The 12,203-nt window shown below is 40.7% G+C and overlaps 1 protein-coding gene across 2 annotated transcripts in view; it reads right to left on the bottom strand.

The window, feature by feature from the left end:
- Positions 1–12,203, bottom strand: part of ndst3 (N-deacetylase/N-sulfotransferase (heparan glucosaminyl) 3) — a 36,570-nt gene that overhangs the window by 11,368 nt on the left and 12,999 nt on the right. For both annotated transcript variants that reach the window (XM_037253907.1, XM_037253898.1), the window contains exons 4-6: positions 11,418–11,572; positions 9,285–9,470; positions 4,835–4,963 (exon numbers count right to left, since the gene is read on the bottom strand). In XM_037253907.1, coding sequence (XP_037109802.1) covers positions 4,835–4,963; positions 9,285–9,470; positions 11,418–11,572 — 470 coding nt within the window. The remainder of the gene's footprint in view (positions 1–4,834; positions 4,964–9,284; positions 9,471–11,417; positions 11,573–12,203) is intronic.

Genomic DNA, 12,203 nt, shown 5'->3' with positions numbered 1-12,203 from the left:
AGCCACTAAATCTCTTTCCTCTGAATCACAGGGTGGAAACCTCCTCTTTCATGGATGTGAATTCTTGGAGATGTGCAAAATTGAACCAGACAGTCTCTTACAGGAGACATCCATTCACATTTGGGATCTGAAAGAAATATTGCCGGTGGCGCGAAGCAGATGGGTTAGGGTGAGGGAGGGAGGCGAGGAGCACAATGCGGACTTTATAAAATAGATACACAGTGATGTAAATAAGATGTTTTTAAAGACTCTCTCTTTTTTGAAGCAGGCGAGTTGATCAAAAAGTGAATTATGTTCTCCCAGTAGATGATAATGATTTGGCAGGTCACAGAAAAAGACAAGCTAAATGGATACTAAAATGGAAACATTAATTATAGAGGTTGAGCATTGGCTGGCAAATTAAAAAAAAAAGGGAAACAAGAAGGCTGATTGCATATCGAATTGGAGCGCTGCAGAAAAAATAATGAGGGGGTGAACATATAAGAAACATAAAGGAAAAGAAAGAAAATGTAACCTTGGTAGGCCTGAATTTAAGAAGCCACTTGACACAGTGGCAGATCCAAACCCACACAGTGGAACGACCCACAGTGGCCTAGAATTTAATTAACCGTAAATCTTTTTTTTTCCCCAATATCCACTGTGGTGCCTAATTTCTTGCATGTTGGATGGCACTAAGGCCCATTTGTACCTTTAATAAAGAATACACTTCTAGTACTTGAACCTTGGGATTACGCTGAAATCATTCATGCACTGAGAGTAAAAGTTTGAAAACCTGAGAGAAATAAAGCCAAGCACCCCACCTGCCTCTTTTAATCTTTGTCCCGTGTCTCTTGTCTCCTGATGCTCCCACGCAAACATTTTCAATTCTGCACTTCTCTCTCATCTTTGAACGTCTTGCTGGAGAGCCTTGGTCTGCCCCAAAACATCAGTTTATGTTTTCTTCCCCATTCCCACTTCACATTGACCTAGATGCTCTGATCAAGCATGTCACTGCTACATGGAGTGATGTTCTTCAAAATCCATCAAGACAAACACACACACACACACACACACACACACACACACACACACACACACACACACACACACTACATGTAAAATCTTGTAGGATTAGGCCAGTCATGTAGTTCCGTTATGACATGTTGTAACCTCTGCTAACATGAGTGCCTGATTGGGAGAAATTACTTTTTTTTTTGCCGTTTGTTAAGCATATTTCAGTCTCTCGTCTCATCCAGTCATCCAGCTATCATCCATGTGACCCATCATCCACTGTTTACATCTATTGTGGCCGAGGAGGCTATTCTGAATTCAAATCCATCCATCCATCCATCCATCCATCCATCCACCCGTCCATCCATCCATCCATCCATCCATCCATCCATCCATCCATCCATCCATCCATCCATCCATCCATCCATCCATCCATCCATCCATCCATCCATCCATCCATCCATCCATCCATCCATCCATCCATCCATCCAACCATCCTTCCGTCCGTCCATCCATTGGTTGTTGGCAAAATGTGGAGACAAGCTCCAATCTTTCTTCTACTCGTTTCTTCAACATGCAGTGGGTGTAATCACAACTTGTTCTTATAGTGCATATAGCCATCCATTCATCCACTGTTGGATGTTTATCAGCCTATTCCCCATTACCAACCACTTAGTTCCACATACAATTCTCCTTGATTGAATTGTTATTGCTACTAAAAAGAAAGCCGCTCCCCCGCATGGTTTCATTCTCCCTTCCTCTTGCCCTTGCCTCTCTCTCTTTTCTCTCTAAGCCCATTTAGCTATCTCTGTCTCCACAGTGGATAATCGAAAGCTGAATGTCAATACAGCAAATGATTCCAATTCAATTTATTCTGTCCGCTCCAGTCAACAGCTACTGTGTCTTTCCATTCTGCTATGTTATACTGCTTTGCTCCCACTATGTAATTTCTCCCTGTTGCTGCATCATGTGTGTTTGTGGATGTGTGTGTGTGTGTGTGTGTGTGTGTGTGTGTGTGTGTGTGTGTGTGTGTGTGTGTGTGTGTGTGTGTGTGTGTGTGTGTGTGTATAGCTGCCAAGTCTATTAGAGGTTAGCAGCAGGATACTGGAGAAAGTGAAAGTGAGAACGGGGAGAAAAGAAAAAAAAAAAAAAGAAAATGAGTGAGCAAAGTTCGGATGCTCTGGTTGGGGAATTGAAAGGGAAAAAAGAAGAGGAAATGAGTCAAGCTACCAGGACAGGAGAGTCTTGGTAAATCAGGAAGCCAGTGAGGCAGGGGAGGGGCTAGTGCTGACTTTTTGGGGTTTGGCTAATAAGCAGAAAGGCAGAGCTAATCGGTAAATGTCAGCCCTGATAAATGTCTACGTTTTGCTGATGTCAGCAAGTCGCACATGATAAACATGCAGTCCGACTCATGCGGGAACATTAACACTTGCATCGGCCTGTGCATGTGTGCTCCTATTCTGTATGCTTCTAGATTCTCAAGTGACATAAGATGCCGTGACCTGAAAATTAAAACTCCATTTGTCTGCCAACTACTCCTCCTCCTTCGTCCCACTGCCTCCCTTGGCTTTTCCACCCCATCCCTGGCCATTTATCCAGGGACTCCTTTGCCCTTATTGGCTGTTTGCAGAGCCCAGGTCAGACAATCAATTGCCAAGCTTGTGGTGGGGATGGGAGGGGGAGGGCTCAATGATTGGCGAGGTGGCATTGAAATGCTGTACAAACCGGCATTTGTGCAACCGACGTGCTGGTGGTTGTCACTGAACTGCCACGATGGGCCAAATGTGATTAAAAATCATTGAATGGGAAGTGACAATGTTACCAACGCGTGGATCATCAGACAAAAGGAAAGCCCAAAGGGATGAAAGCTACGCGCTTCAGAACGCTATTGATTGCAAAGCACACACTAATGAAAGCTTCTGTCTCTGCAAATGGAAACCTAGCAGGGAGACAGGAAAGTGAATCATCAGTGGCTGCATGGCGTGTGTGTGCGTGTGTGTGTATATGTGAGTTGTGGCAGAGGACTGTCATGTCATGTAGGGTTCAAATTGCTTTTGTGTTTAAAAAAAAAAAGGTCACTCCGTTAGGAGCTATAACATGAGCTCCATCCCGTATCAGACGACATACGACAACACGACCACAAGGAAAACAGTAATTAGCCTGTGCACGTGTTTGTCTCTGGGTAAGAGTGAAATAGAAATGTGAAAATTGGTAAGATTGCTGCTGCTGATGAGAACCGGCATACAAAGTAAATGAAAAGATGGCCCTGATTTATAAATCTAAGTTTAAGTTCTATCCATTTATTGATAGAACATTTTATATACACTGATGATTGCACCATAAAATCATTAGGACCAAAACGACAACAGATTAGGAAAATAATGTTAACCCGAGGCTAACGACTCCTCCAATATCACATTGGAATCAGGAATGAGTCAACCTACAGTCCGATCAATATGATGAGATTGAAGGTGATGGTTAAAACTGTCCAGCTGTACAAAAACACAAAACTAGTTTTGAGTTTGCCATTCAGCTTCTTTTTTTGAGTTGAATGTTTTGTACAAAAGTAGTTCTGGTACTTAATGGTCTGCTGTTCAGCAGTTTGTGTGGTCATTTAAATGTACAAGAGCCCTTTGCCATGGGGGAAAAAAAACATCAGAAATACATTTTGACAAAATGAAATACATTAAAAGAAGTTATTTTGATTATATGCACGTATTCTGTCTATATTTAAAATAGCTTTTTTTTTTTGTGAGTCCATTATTTAAGTTGTCCTTCCCTGGTACAAAATGATTACATTTTGGCCTGGATCCAGAAAGAGCATTTCTATCTATGATTATGAAAAGCGAAAATCCATACAAGTGCCTCACAAGTTGTCTGCTTCTTTAATTATTTGGTATGACTGTGAATATTCTCATTCAACCAGGTCATTTCATTCTCGGGGCATTGAATCAATTGTATTCTTGCATGAACTGAAGAAGTCTGCTCAGATGAAAGGCGAAACATCTTCGAAGACAACCAGAGCGACCCAGTTGCGATCAGTTCAATGCCTTGAGAATTTTGTTATTCGAGATGTGCATCACTGACATCTATAAACCAACCAACCTTCCTCTAAACTGCTTATTCTGAGTCAGGTAGCGGTCATGTTGAGTCAATACCAACTGTCATTGGGCCAGAGTTATTTTTCAAACTTACAACAAGGCTTTCTAGACTTGAATGGCCCGTGAACACATCACGCTTAACAGCTCAACTACCTTAACTACCTTCTGCTATTGTTGCCTAGCCTCAGGTAAGGTCAGCACAGTGCTGAATGCTGTCTTTTGTGTTCCACAAAGGCTGTTCAGAACAAACCTTTCAGTGTTGAAGTATTCTATATATTTTTCCACGTTGGCCTTGCTGACGGTTCTTCTGTATGCCTGTCGGCAATTGTTGTCACATACACGTCAGATAATAATTACAAGTGAAAAAAGTACAAATAAATTGAACTGACACACAGCAGTATGTGTCGAAATAATTTGTTCTGTTTGAGCATGTGTCGGGGGCATGTGTGTGTGTGTGTGTGTGTGTGTGTGTTTAAGAGATGGAAAGAGCAACCCACCCTGCGGTGAGACCTAATTTAAATTGGAAAGATGAACACATCTTCACAGCGAGAAGCCATCGGTGAGAACAAGACGACAAAACACGCGCACACAAAGCAAACAAACGAAACAAAATAAATAAAAAGTCACACACTCAAAAAAGCAGGGGACCTTTTTGAAGCTCTATTCCTTTGCAACGATCCAAACAAGAGTGGACAATCCTCATGTGAACATAAGTATGATATATAGTGTATTTTTGGACTTACTGGGTTGAGCAAAACAGTGAGGAACAACTCTCCTCCTCGTATGCTTTTGTCCAATTCTTTAGGCCCACCGGGATATTCCTTATAGTAGATGGTATGAGTGAACAAGCCACACGTCTGACGAGGTAGCACCTATGCAAAACACAAACACAAAGATACATAAATCAATGGGAAAAAGTTGTCTTGAAAATTCAAGACAACTGTTTATTACACTGTTTATGCAAAAAGTCAACACTGTTACATCACAAACAAATTATATTTATTGTAATGATCTTTGCTACTTGCAACGTTATTGTGGGAAGGTGTGGGATTTATTTTAAAATTCATATGTGGGTTTTCATTCTCATATGTTTTCTTTTCTTAATTATGTTTAGTACTTCAGATGAGATTAGATATTGGTAGGCAAGGTAGTTCAGGGGTCTGGATTAACTCAACTGAAAGTAGTAGAAGTAGAAAGTAGAACTGAGGTGAAGTCGGAGCAGACGTTTGTCACAACCAGAACAAACAGTAAAAAGTTTTATAATTAAAATAAAAAATATTTGAAATTTTAGAATTAAAATTGTAATTCAAGATATATTTATTTCAAATCAAAGTAAAGAAACAAAAGGTTCCTTACAAAAATTAAAAGCAAAAAGTGCAAGACCCAAAAAAACAAAAAGATTTAAATGAAAAGAAAAGAGCATAGTAATTATTAAAAACATTAAGGTATGTTTTGAATCTTCATTGAATCTGATATTAAAGTGCGTCAGTAAGGTGAGGTTGCATCTTTGGTTCTTAACATTTCAAAGCAGGAACAAGTCCTTGGTACACTCTTGTGAAAGACACTCAAATCCTTTCATCAGCCACTGCTGCTTAAACATCAACTTTTTATCATTTATTGTACAAATAATTCTTCTATAGCTACTTGTACCTCTAAAAAAATTGTTTTACATTCATTGAGACAAGTTTCACTTCAGCTACTGTATCAGCAATGTTAAGTACATGTTTTGGCTTTGACTAAGTTTCTATAAAAGTTTATATTAAACAGTCTTGCTGACATGGATGGTAATCAAGAGAAAGGTCAAACAAGGACGAGGTTATTAATCTTCCAAATCAATTCTGTTTTTCTTCAATATTGCATTTGAGAGCCCTGCTATATTATTTATATTTAGGAAGCGATGGTGGCCTCATTAGACAGTCACGCTAGACTTAGTCTATTTGTATATTTAACGGCCATTAATTAGAGCAGCATTAATCTTTTCATCTCATTCTCCACCAGATGCACGTGTTTCACAAAATGCTGAGTCGCTTTATATTTACTGCGGCAGCCTCGTACGTTGCGGTGACAAATTGCCCGCCAATGTGGCAACAAACATGTCAAGCAGATATTCGTCAGCGCAGAAATAATTCATCAAAGGGCATAAAAAGCGGACAGATGAACAGATGAAACACAGCTCCAATGTCAAGCTGGCATGCAGCAATTTTCAAAATGTGTGATGTGTACCTTAGGACAGGTCACGGATATTGTAAAGTGCCGCGTTATATGGCAGATGAGAATTTCATCAAACCCAGCGACGGTTTGCCAGCCGTGCTCAGACCTTATTCAAACAACATCAAATCAAGCGCAACGGATGGCATGTTAGGCGCATTACTTCCAGAAAGGTGGTGGCAATGAGGCGCATAACGGAGTAGCATTTAAATGCTGTTAGTTTCATGTGATGACAAGTCAATATGTCTGTGGCGAGAGGGTCTGCCCAATCAAAAACAGGTCAGCCTATCTTTTGTGTTTGAGCGAGGACTACAGATGAGCCGCAAAAGTTATTTCCACCGTACGGATGACGACATGCTTGTCAGGTGATATCAAGGTCTCACTTTGCATCACCTTGAAGATGGAACGTCTGATGTGCAAGTGTTGGAATGTGGGAAGAATTAAACAGAGCAATAGTATAAAGTAAGATATCATTGCAATATTCAGAGATCAATATTATCTAATACTGCAGTCTCTCGCTCTCAGACAACACACACACACACACACACAGACACACACAGATCAGAGAGACCGTGTTTGGATAGAGCGAGAGAGTGAGAGAGAGATGGAAGGCCACCAGAGCTTCAGACACTCAGCACTATTTCACCAAACCAATTATCCACAGAGCTATAGCTCAAACTGATATAGTACATTTTAAAAAGACACATGGGTGCACAAACACACATGGGCGCACACAAACACACACATATGCTGGCACACAATCCCATATCTCCCATATCTCAGCCTGATTTGTTCTGATACCGCGGGTCCAGTGGGCGTCTCTCAATCTGCTCCCAGACACACGAAGAGCAATTTTACAACCTTAAGATGACTTCCTGTCCTCCTCTGAGCCATCAAAGATGAAGTGAGAGGCACAACAGGAAGAGACGGATCGAGAGAAATTACAAAAACATAGGGTGAAATGGAGGTTATAGGGCCTTTTGGTTTACTATCTACCTGACTGGATCTATGCTAAATATGGATGATATCACATTTTATCGCGACATAACCGCAACTCTGCAGTATCACTGAAGTGCTGGGCAATATAAGAAAAGTAATCTTGCCCTCAGGGGTTTTCGCGTCATACAATCCCGCCGCGTGTAAATGAAGCGTTGAATTTGAAGGCCTCTTTCATTTGTCACCAAACTGCCCGCATTAGAATCACTACAGGGGCCTATAGTTGATGCATCCTATTTCTGCACAAAAATGATCACATCAACCAAGCCAACAACAAAATTTGCTGTTTCATCACATGAGGTCATGAGAAGGAAGTGACTGTAAAAGAACACCGGCAGCGGGGAGGTTGTCGTTCGATTCAGGCTAGCAATACTTCTACTAGTTTTATTTTCCGACTGCTACGACACATTAGGATTCAAAAAGCCGAGTGGGCGGTGTTGGCATAAGATAATTTCTCAAATTAAGCTAACAGTCACGCTTTAGTCCCATGAATTCTGCCAATTAATTGAACAAGAAAGAAAAGTGGATCAATATTCCTGTGTCTGCTCGATTGCTTAAACGTCTTGCTTTAAGTGGCTGGTTCCAAAACATTTTTTTAATTAAAAACACCATGTGATAACACATTTTTATGTGAGTCTTAAACTGTATTGTAAATTGTTTTGGTTTATATTTAGGAGTGTGAAATCTAACTTATTTAACTCTTGGATGCAAATGTAAGAGTTATTTAGAGAGTTGTGGTTTTTTTTGGATCGCTTGTTGTGTTGTTATTTTTATGTGGACATGTTTTAAATTTAAAGGACTAGTGTGAGTAATTTGTTTCACCACATTTTGTTGTTTTTGTTGAACTTGGTGTTGAATATAGTTGCTTAATGGATGAAAATGACACTAATCGTAAATCAACAGCACATGATGTGTTCAAGTGTCAGCGATGTATTATTAAGAATTAAGTGCTGTTGTTTTCAACATCAAAACAAAAACCCAGGAAATAAAGGCAGATTTTAAAAATTACATTTGTCAGGTCAAAGTGTTCTCTTAGAAACCAGTCATTTTTGTGTCATTTTGGTGATTGTCCCCCTCCTTCTGGATAAGGGAGCAATTGTCTGGACAGAGAGCCTGGCTGACATGTTAATGAAGGAGGAGGAGCTACAAACATCAGCAGATGAAATTAAAAAAAATTAAAAATGTTAATTGGTAGCGGGTGTTCTGAGATCCTGATTGTGTTGACGAAAAGCAAACGTGGCCCAAAACCTGATGATGGTCAATTTTTGGAAGGGAGTACAAAAACAAACAAATAAAGAAACCGCTCACAATATTGAAAGATAAATGCTGCCTTTCAAACTTTCCGGCAGACAAAAAAACACTAAACACAAGGATCTCGGTCTTGCTTAGTTGATTTTTTTTCCCATCAATAGAAGACATTTTCAGAGGAAACAACAATAACAAGTTGAATTGTCGGATGTGCTTATTTAGAAGCCCCTTGTTGGTGAAGCACCTTCATACTTCTCATGAAGCAATGCACATACTGTATAGACTAGAATTGCTCGCCTCTTAACCCACACTGGCCATTGTTAAATATTGAATTATAGCACAGAGGAAGATGCCTTGGTTCGTCAAGGTCAAACAATTCATATAACACATTTGCGCAAACACACCAAGGTTACATCCAACACACACAGACACATGCGATCATTGATTTTCAGTTTAAGGATGCAAGAAACAATCGCTGCATGAGCAGGCAGCATCAAAGTAAGTCACATTTTACGCCGCAGAATTATCCAAACAATGTTTCGACCGAGCGATTGTCTCTTTCCAGTAAGTCGTCTCTCATTTCGCCGCTTTAAGAATTTTAAGATGATTCAAATGCTGTTGAATGAGCTGGAAAGAATATATTTTCCTTTTTTTGTGGGCAACCCAAATAAATCAAAATATATGGAGTCATTATTCAATCTTTATACTACATGTGTGGATGCTGCATGGGTATGTGCTCACCATAATGTTACTGTGGATGAAACCCTTGCGGTAGCGGGCGGGCTTGAGGTGGGGGTATTCCTCCGTGCTGGTCACCCGGATGTTCCATACTCGTCTCCAAGCCTCATAAAGCTGCAGATGGACCGGATAGACCCCCGAGTGGTGGGGGGCCACTGCGTATCCCATATTCACTGGAATGCCATGTTGCTGCACACACAATTCATTTGTAAATAAATACACAGAAAAGGCAGTTTTGACTTTGTGGTTCTCGAACTGAGGTCAGGGGACCCGTGTGGATCTGCAAGTCATGGTTAGGGGTCTGCAAAATAATTTAGACAATTTATTGACCTTTTTTTAAGTGCATGCCAATAAAATAGTTACACTAAATCAATGTCTTTTCTCTACCTTAGCTATGAGCCAATTAAAATGCGGTTGTGACATATCAAATGAATCACACATGGTCGTTATTTTCAATTGACGTCAGAATAATGAGGGAGACCTTGGAAAAATCTTGCAAGGGGTTACTGGACTCAAAATGTTTGAGTTTCATCTACGAGAAACGGGAATTAAAAATAGATATGTTCTAGAGCCCAATTGCGAGGGCGGATGTTTTCTGGGAGCACCTTGTAGACAAATGTCCTTCGCCGTGCCGCACACCCACTTACGCCATCACAAGATGAGCGAGCCGAGTGTGTGTGCAATAAAGGTTAAGGATTGCACTTTATGATCACATTCACCTTCAATAACATGAACCTACATCCAACCTCGCTGTATCATAGTTTATGTGTGACACCCCTGTATGGCTATCCAAATGATCTCCACACACATACATCCACACAGAGTGGAGGCAAGGAGAGCACAGCAATAACAGCATCCTACCTTGAGGAATTCAGATTAAATAGTCAGAGATAAAAATGGCTCCTGGGTTACCATTAAGGTGAATGCCCCATTAGCCGTGGGTGTATTAAGATTTGTTTGGATTTAGGAGATTAGTAAAGTGTCGGTCAGGCGAGGCTCCCGACACTAAACCCATTTGCATCTGTGGTCATTTTTTCAACAAAGGGCTCCTGTTTGAATTATCGCAGCACAAGAGAGAAGTGAAAGGCTCTGGAGATGAGGCGAGGCTAAGGAACTCTGAAGGGAATAATGCTGATTGTGTTTAGTGGGTTAACTGTTTACACGGAGGGGTGCTTGTGTGTCAAAGACATTTGTGGGCAGCGGAGATTTTGCATTCGAGGTAAGTGAGGCAGTACATCTCAGGGCTTGCTATATTTTTCCAAAACCTTGACATATTTTGTATTCAATGCTGAGTATGAATATTGCTTGGTTTGAAGGTGTTTTAAGTAAGTTTATGTCCAAATATTACATGATTGATCCTATGTGTCCTTTCTCTTCAGTGTGGGGCAGCAGAGCCTTCTGCTCCAAGTTGCAAAGAAACAACATTTTGAGCAACATGACTGACAGTGTGAACTGGACGCCAATCAATCACAGGGCATATTTGGAGACAGACAACCATTCACAATGTGAATTAAAGGACGTGAAAGAAGCCGCTTCATATGGCTGTGTTCATGCCCACAACAGCGCAAACTGCCTGTTTCTAATTGCACTAAACTGCATGCGAAAATGACAACACTTGCTGTAGCCCGCCCATTCGCACAGTTAGACCATGCTACGCACCGGACTTGCACTCGGCATGAATAAACAATAATATATGTTTTTTTTTGTTAACACACCCCACTTTCAACACTAGTAATTTTGTTACAATAGATGGAACAGAAAACTCTTTAAACACTATTTTGCATTATGAAAATATATTTCTCCTTCCAATGCCATTCTGCCCAACATAATATAACTTGCTGTATTTTCTAGCACATAATAAACCTTTTGTTCACATTTATAACTTGATCCTGCAACATGTCTGAGTATACAACTGTAGGAACAAAAGTGTGCTTCTGTGTGTGTTATTGTGTGGAAGTGCATATTTTTCTGCCTTCAGGTGCTTCGTGGCAATGAGATGGCAATTATTTTACACAGAGGTGGTTCAGAAAGCAAATGTGATTTCAAGGACGCAAGAAAGAAAAGAAAGACAAGGGAATAGACAGCGCCAAGCAGTGTGTGTGTAAATGTGTGTATGCGTGTGTACAACAATCTCACCAACGCAAACTCCTTGTTGAGCACCATCTGCTCCAGCAGTGAGGACTCATTGTGGAAGAGGTGAGGCTGCATGTGGCTCCACATGTGGGGAAACCACCAGAACTCATCCACGTACTTCAGCAGTAAATCGTCTCCCTCATCTTCCTCCACGGTACCTATGTTTGGGCGCACACACACACAAGGACAAAAGGATGCAGTGTGACAGATGTTGCGACATGCAACTCCATGTTGCCGAAGGTTAGAGTTCATCATCAAGCAGCAGGATTCTCTTCGGCGTGCATTGTAAAATCAGATGGATGGCAGATACCACACTGATGAAATGTGGTGCCATCCCAATAGATGATATGCTAATGTACTCTATCATATTTGTTTGCCATTCTAATCCTTTCAAATCGAAACTGTTTTCTATTTCAACGTCAGCCTCTCTTAGCAGGTTGAATGAGTGAAAAATGCCCTTGAAGCTACAGACCCACACACAAACACACATTCGCATACCCCGGTTCTCTTACTCCAAATTACCGAGATAGCATCAAAAAAAGGATTGGATATCTCTCTTCCCAATTAGATATGGCAGGATGAGAAGATTTAGATCTGCACTACTGTGCAATAAAATTCCGTTGAAATTTCTGCGTTAAGTGAGGCGATATATAAGTAATAAACTCAAAAATACACCACTGTTCAAAAGTTTGGGGTCACCCAGACATATAGCACAAGGGTTTTCTAATCATCCAAAACCCAGGGGGGAAAAAAGATAACAATTAACCAGTAGAATAGGACAAGACAGGA

Source organism: Syngnathus acus, chromosome 1 (genome assembly GCF_901709675.1).
Source record: "Syngnathus acus chromosome 1, fSynAcu1.2, whole genome shotgun sequence".
NCBI lineage: Eukaryota > Metazoa > Chordata > Actinopteri > Syngnathiformes > Syngnathidae > Syngnathus > Syngnathus acus.
This window is presented reverse-complemented; position numbering and strand designations above follow the sequence as displayed.